Source organism: Propithecus coquereli, unplaced genomic scaffold (genome assembly GCF_000956105.1).
Source record: "Propithecus coquereli isolate 6110/MARCELLA unplaced genomic scaffold, Pcoq_1.0 Scaffold142, whole genome shotgun sequence".
Classification (NCBI taxonomy): Eukaryota; Metazoa; Chordata; class Mammalia; order Primates; family Indriidae; genus Propithecus; species Propithecus coquereli.
The window spans coordinates 4,116,662-4,123,979 of record NW_012138525.1 but is presented as its reverse complement, the minus strand read 5'-3'; the positions used below and the strand labels follow the sequence as shown (position 1 = coordinate 4,123,979).

Sequence of the window (7,318 nt, the reverse complement as noted above, 5' to 3'; positions counted from 1 at the left end):
AGGATTGCCTGGGATGGAAAGCCTGGGCATCCAGACCGAGAGTTGTAAATGCACAGGTTGTAAATGCTGTGGTGGGGATGCAATGAGGAGGTGTCCACTTGAGGTTGTAGGGCAGGAGAAGTGGCTGCACAGGTGGGGCCAGGCGCTGCACAGCATTAGAAGTATTTGCTTGGTGGGAAGCATTGCCGCAGGCTTTTATTGTGGAGAAGAGGTGGAGACCCTGCGTCGTGCCAGGAAGATGGACAGGGTATGGGGGGGCTGGATTGGATCCATCTTTGGAGTGAAACAGTCTTGGGGGCTGGTGGTGTTACCTCGCACCTGCCATTCTTCCTCTCAGTGAAGACAGCAGGGATGCCTTGGACTCTGCTGTGAAAACCAGGCCTCAGTACCCCTCTCCCAGCCCTGTCTCTCTCTTGGAGCATGTGTCCAGGCTCATCTTTGTAACTCCACGTGGGCTTTTCATGTGGGGACCCAGAAGTCCTGCAGGTATGGCCAGGAGAGGGCAGTGGCAGTTGTAGGCAGCGACCGGGGAACACCACTATAGCCTTGGGATCCTCCAGAGCTGGGGTCACATCCCAGCTTGGCCGCTTGCTCAGTGACCTCGGGCAGGTTGCTCTGCTCTCAGAGCCATGTGGTTTCCCCATCCTTGAGATAAACATGGGTCATCGTGAGGTTCTGTGAGTGGCTAGACTGCAATCTTTTAGGGGAGAGCCCGTTCCAAGTCTGGCCTGGAGTAAGTGCTTGGGAAATAGTAGCTGCTGATCCTCTGAAGTTCTTGTCTTCCCTCATCCTGAAGCCCGAGCTGGGCTGGAGTCAGGAGAGTGGCGGGGGTGGGGGGTCGGAAGAGTGACTTATGGTATTAACTTGGGCCCTGACCACTGGAGGTCATGTAGCTCAATTCCTAGCCTCCTGGCAGGATGTCTTCTAGTCCTGGCAACATGGCAGTTCCCTTAGCCCTAGATCATTACTCTGCCTGCCCCTTCTCTGACACACACCCCTCAGCCCTAGAGCTAGATTGATAGGATCGTCTGTCCTTCTCACTCACTGGGGATAAGCTGTTTCTTGTGCTGGCTCAGCGACTTTGGCTGCCATCCCAGGAAGACAGGGTCTGTCCTGGCCTGCATGTTCCTTCCACTTGAGGTCCCAGGAGACCTTGAAGGCATCCTTAGGCTTGGTGCTGGCAGTTGGGGAACACCCTGCAGGGTCTTGGAGTCTAGGCTATGTGTGATCAAGCCACTTATTCCCTGGCCATGGAATGGGGCAATGGAGTATGTGGCAGTGGTGCTCTGCCCTTGTACTGCGCGGTTCTGCTGGGACTGCTGCTTCTTGCTCTGTGTCAAATGTTGCCAAAGGGTTGCGTTGAGCACAGAGTCTAGAGTCCGATAAACTTTGGTCCAAATCCTCACCCCACCACATACCAGCTGTGTCACTGTGGACTCCTGACAGCCTCCCTGAGACTCAGTTTCCTCACTGGAAATTGGGGGTAGGGCTAGGGAGGAAGGCATCTACTTCACAGAATTGTAATGATTCGGTGAGAAAATGTATGTAAAGAACTCAACACGAAATACACAGATAAAGCATAGTAGCTGTTATTATCTGGGGAAATGCACTGCTGTTTTCATAATACAATCCACAGGAAATAAAACATTCTTGGCTTTGTGGGAGGTGGAAAAAAAAAAAGATTCTCAGTCTGGGGCCTGAGATTTTTGTTTAGCAAATGGCCCAGTGGTTTAAAAAGGTTGAGAAAATGTGACATAAAGCTCCAAGTTTGAGAGTGATCTGTCTATCTCCCAGGCCCTGCAGCTTCTTGAGCCAGCAAGCCAGAACTGTTTCCACTCCAGGGCTCATGGTGGGTAGAGGGTCTGTGGGGCATTCAGCCGCCGCTGGTGGGTGTGGAGGGTGGAGCCTGATTCCAGGCCTGGTATTCCAGAGGTAGGCGTTGCTCCTGCCTTATCGCCCAAGGGCACTCTTGTGTGCCTTTCTGTGCGCTTACATGCTCTTGTTCTATGTCTGTATCTATCTTTTAGCTCCGTGGAGGGCCTTTCTGGTATGTGTGTCCCTGTCCTTCCGGGGTGTGGACGGTGCCCGGGACCCAGCCAGCAACCAGTTGAAGACATTCTCCTTGGAAGCTCTTGACCTGGGGGATCTTGCCTGGGGTGCTGGCCCTGCCATGGCATTCAGGAGGACCGAGGGCATGTCCATGATCCAGGCCTTGGCCATGACAGTGGCCGAGATCCCTGTGTTCCTATATACGACGTTTGGGCAGGTGAGGATTGGGACGGGCTGTGGTCCTGCTTTTTACCCCTCTGGTCCATGAAACACTGAGATACTCAACGCAGGGTCTCCCATTGTCCAGGAAAGCCGTGCCCTCATTATTGCTGTCCCAGGCATCTGGTGTTTCTTTGAGCAAAGTAAGGACTGGTTTAGGAGTCTCAGGCCTGAACCTGGTCTTTGCCTTAAGACTATGTGAACTCTTGACCTCAGTTTCTCAGTCTGTAAAAGGGGTCAGTAGTGCCTTCCCTGGCAACCTTAAATGTTTGCAGCTGGCTGGGACTCTTGATGCTGCCTAAAGCTCTGCCCTGTGGGATGCAGTCCCACCCAAGGGGCACCCAGTCCAGTGGGCAGAGGGGGTGGTTGGGTGGAGTGAATGTCTTGGTCCTCAAGGAGTTGTTAAGAAATGGGGGTCAGCAGACCTGGGTTCAATTTCTGTCTCTCTGTCACCTTGAACATGTGTCTTAACCTGTGTGAGCCTCAGGTCCCGCGTCTGGAAAAGGATGGGGATTGAGGCAGGTACCACGGGTCAAGTCCTAGTTCGGCGCCTGGCGCAGCAGGCGCTTGCTCACTGCTGCTGTTACAATCATGAGCAGCGGTGCTGGGGACACCTGCTGGGCCCCAGCTCATCTCCCGGGCATAGGCATTTTGCCGTCTTTGTATCTCTGTGGTCCGCATTTCAGAGAGGCTGGTCAGGTTCCGTTTCTGGCTGCCTCTCAGTCACGCCTCTGGTCAGCAGATGTACTCTGAGCACCCAGTGTGTGTCCTGTACCCTGGGTGTTCTCGGGGCCGCTCTGCCGCCTCGGGCCTTCCCTAGGGAGATGTCACCTGGCTGCCTCCCTCTTTCCTGCAGTCTGCATTCTCGCAGCTGCGGTTGACACCAGGCCTGCGCAAGGTCCTCTTTGCCACAGCCCTGGGGACCGTGGCCTTGGCCCTGGCTGCCCACCAGCTGAAGAGGCGTCGGCGGAGGAAGAAGCAGGTTGGCCCTGAGAGGGGAGGTGAGCAGCTGGGCACAGTACCCCTCCCTATCCTCATGGCCAGGAAGGTCTCTTCGGTGAAGAAAGGTAGGTGTGAGGTGGGGGGGATGGGCCTCACCTGGGGTCGCGTCCTAGCTGGGCCACTATTAACTGTGGGATCTTGAGCTAGTGACTTCCTGTCTCAGAGCCAAGTTCCCCTCATCTGGGAGCAGGATGATAGTACAGCCCCCTTCCTTGAGTCATTGTAAGCGTTCCGTGGGTGGTGCAGCTGGATTCCCAGGGGGTGGTGGTGGCTCTGGTTGTTCTCATTATCTGAACACCCTTTGCGGGCATCCAGGTCCACGGGGGCTGGTAGGGGAGGCTCCTCGTTCTGGGGAATGACGTTCTCCTGGGCTAAGGCATGCAAGGGCCCTGTAGTTCTTGAACCACACAGCATTCCTTTTATCCTCTTCTGTTTTAGAAATTAAGGTTTCGTGTGCATGCAGTAAGAGTCATGCTTTTTATTTTTTTATTTTTTATTTTATTTTATTTTTTTTGAGACAGAGTCTCACTGTGTTGCCCGGGCTAGAGTGCCATGGCATCAGCCTCGCTCACAGCAACCTCAAACTCCTGGGCTTAAGCGATCCTCCTGCCTCAGCCTCCCGAGTAGCTGGGACTACAGGCATGCACCACCATGCCCAGCTAATTTTTTCTATATATTTTTAGTTGTCCAATTAATTTCTTTCTAATTTTAGTAGAGACGGGGTCTTGCTCTTGCTCAGGCTGGTCTCAAACTCCTGAGCTCAAACAATCCGCCTGCCTCGGCCTCCCAGAGTGCTAGGATTACAGGTGTGAGCCACCACGCCCGGCCTAGAGTCATGCTTTTTAGTGTACAGTTCTATGAGCTTTGGCACACATGTAGTCATGTAACTACCCCTGTAATCAAGAACCGTTCTATCACCTGCTAAGTCCCACCGTGTCCCTTTGTCGTCAGCCCCTCTCTTCTGCCCCCACTCCTGGCCGCCACTGATCTGTTTTGTGGCTGCTGATGTAGTTTTAAAAAACTCCTAACAGCTTATATTAATCTTGCAATGCAGATACCCAGTGTGTGCCACATTGGATGTTCTCTCAATTTCTTTCCAAGGCGAGGAGTTCTTGCCTTGCCGGGCTCTCATCTTGGGGGAAACTTGTTTTAGGAGACAAAAGTCTGGCTGGGTGCAGTGGCTCACGCCTGTAATCCTAGCACTCTGGGAGGCTGAGGTGGGAGGATCCTTTGAGCTCAGGAGTTCGAGGCCAGACTGAGCAAGAGCGAGACCCTGTCTCTACTAAAAATAGAAAGAAATTAGCTGTACAACTAAAAATATGTAGCAAAAAAAATTAGTCGGGCATGGTGGCGCATGCATGTGGTCCCAGCTACCTTTCCTGGCTGTCTTTTGTGTATTTTAAAAAGTTGTTGCCTCAAATCTCTTTTGGAAGGAGAATCTGAAACCAGCTACTCAGTCAACAGCCCAGGGAGGCTAAGAAGGCAAGGAAGTAGCCGGACCTCATTCTCCGCTTATCCGGCAAATCTGGGTCCCTCTTCTGGACCCGGCCCTGTGTTGGGTGACAGGGATGTGGCAGTGAGCAGGACAGTAAGGAGAGGCTCTGTGCACATACTTGGGGCTCTGCCGTTACCCTGACTTAGGACAGGTTTTCAGATAAGGAGGAAGCGGGGTGGCTGGGGCATCTGTACAATAGCCAGATGAGACATCTGCGTGACCCTGCCCTCCACTGTCTCCACAGGCTACTCCAGCCGGAGGGTGCAGAGCCCCAGCAGCAAGAGCAACGACACACTCAGCGGCATTTCCTCCATCGAGCCCAGCAAGCACTCGGGCTCCTCCCACAGCGTGGCCTCGGTGAGCAGCGGGGAGCAGGGCGCCCGGCCCAGCCCTTCCTGAGGACTCTGCCCTTGGGAAGCCTGTGGACTGGTAGGGAGAGCGGAGAAGAGGTTTCATTCATTCCTTCATTCTCATTCACTCATCCCTCCATGCAGGCTCTCAGAGATTGTCACTGATTCCTTCCTGTGCCAGGCACTGGGGGAGCAAGGTGGATGGGGCAGAGGAGAGACACTCACTGATGGTCTCTGGGGGAAGTTCCATGTCTGTGAAAGTGTATATTCATTCGCTCGACGCTTCTGGGTTGTGCCAGGGCCTCTGCCGGGCACTGGGGACGTGGAGATAAGTGTGACGCAAAGATTGTCTTTTCTTGGGGAGTGGCTTTGGTTCATTCACTCATCTAGTTGTTAGTTCATTCAGCTAGCACTGAGTCCCAGCTCTGAGCCAGGCCCTGCCCTGGGGACACGGGGGCAAGCAAGAGATGGTTCTTGTCCTAGAAGAGCCCACAGCGTGGTAGATGGTGGATGAGAGGCGTGGGCGACGGCCAGGGCCCTGCCCGGCCTGCACATAACGAGAGCTCTCTGGCTCCCTTGCCCGACCAGTAGAGGAGCTTCACAGCAGGGAACAGAGAGCACTGGCCAGGAGAGAGGCTCGGGGCGGGTTTGTAGGAGGCTGCTGCTTCCTGGCCTGGCATTGGCTTTGGTGTTTCTTCTGTGACGCATGGGTGCTTGCTTGGAGTTTGTGGGTCCAGGCCGTACTTAGCGTGTGGCCTCTGTGGCCAGGGCTAGCTCAGGGATGGCATGTGGAGAGGGCACGAGGCGTATGGTCAGGTAGTGGGGAGGTCTCGGGGTCCTGCAGAGAATCTGGGATGGCTTCACTCTTTGTCCTTGCATCGATCCGTGCCCAGATGATGGCTGCGAACTCATCCAGCCCCACACCTGCGTGCTCGGGACCGTGGGATGCCAGAGGGATGGAGGAGTCTTTGACCACCAGCGAGGGCAACGCTGAGAGCCTCTACATGCAAGGTGCGGGCAGGAGGTGCCCCGGCCTCAGGGGCAGGGTGGGTGGCAGGAATGGCCTCCTCCTGGGAGCCTGAGCTCAGGTCACTTCTCTGGATGCTGCTTTGCCCCCTGCCGCCCGTTCTGCCCTAAACCCTTTATTCAATGCTTTTTAGCCATTTCTGGACAGGGGACAGTGTCCAGGAACAAATCTGGTCTGAATGAAGGCCTGAAAACTGACCAGCCCTGAAAAAGTGATCCATCCCCTGCCACACGGTCCTGTCCTGTTCTTGTCCTTCAGGGCCCTCCTGCCTCCTCGCATTCTGAGCCCCCTCTTGAGTGAGACTGGGGGGCCTGATTCTCTCTTCTCTCCCTGCCTATGCTCAGGCATGGAGCTGTTCGAGGAGGCTCTGCAGAAGTGGGAGCAGGCGCTGAGCGTGGGCCAGAGAGGGGACAGCACACCCACCCCGGGGGACAGCCTCAGGAACCCGGAGACTGCTTCAGAGCCACTCTCTGAGGTAGGTGGTCTTCTCTGTGTTTCCTGCCCCACCCCACCGTGGGACAAGGTTGGTAGCATGGAAGAGAGGGCGGCCAGCCCTTGCTGCTGCTAGCAAGCCTCTTATCCCCTGGGACTGTCTTGTCTCCCTCTACAAGGCTATTATTTAAATTAAGTAAAACAGGCTGGGCGCGGTGGCTCACGCCTTTAATCCTAGCACTTTGGGAGGCTGAGCGGGGAGGACTGCTTGATTGGGGTCAGTAGTTCGAGACCAGGCTGAGCAAGAGCGAGACCCCATCTCTACTAAAAATAGAAAAAATTAGCCAGGTGTGGTGGTGCACACCTAGAGTCCCAGCTACCCCGGGGGCTGAGGCAGGAGGATTGCTTGAGCCCCGGAGTTCGAGGCTGCAGTGAGCTATGATGACGCCACTGCACTCCAGCCTGAGTGACAGAGTAAGATCGTGTCTTTTAAAAAACCCAAAACACCCCAAATTAAATACAACGATTTGTGTCACATGCTTAGCACAGTGCCTGGCACTTGGTAATTCCTCAGTAAACAAAAGTGTGAGGACAGTGAGGCCCTCCTGTCAACTCTGGAAGGAAACATGCATTCCCAAAAGACCAGAGGGAAGAGGACTGTTCAGAGCTAATTGGATTGTGGGGCCTTTGGTTTTTCTTTATACTTTGTTTTTGGCACCATCCAGTTGAATATTTATTATTTCA

The 7,318-nt window shown here is 54.4% G+C and overlaps 1 protein-coding gene across 1 annotated transcript in view; it reads left to right on the top strand.

Moving 5' to 3' along the window:
• FAM73B (family with sequence similarity 73, member B) overlaps window positions 1–7,318 on the top strand; it is a 25,069-nt gene that overhangs the window by 2,691 nt on the left and 15,060 nt on the right. Inside the window, exons 2-6 of the mRNA XM_012639795.1 lie at window positions 2,028–2,266; window positions 3,125–3,335; window positions 5,010–5,122; window positions 6,009–6,126; window positions 6,487–6,617. Of these exons, the coding sequence (XP_012495249.1) occupies window positions 2,171–2,266; window positions 3,125–3,335; window positions 5,010–5,122; window positions 6,009–6,126; window positions 6,487–6,617 (669 nt within the window). The 5' untranslated portion in view covers window positions 2,028–2,170. The remainder of the gene's footprint in view (window positions 1–2,027; window positions 2,267–3,124; window positions 3,336–5,009; window positions 5,123–6,008; window positions 6,127–6,486; window positions 6,618–7,318) is intronic.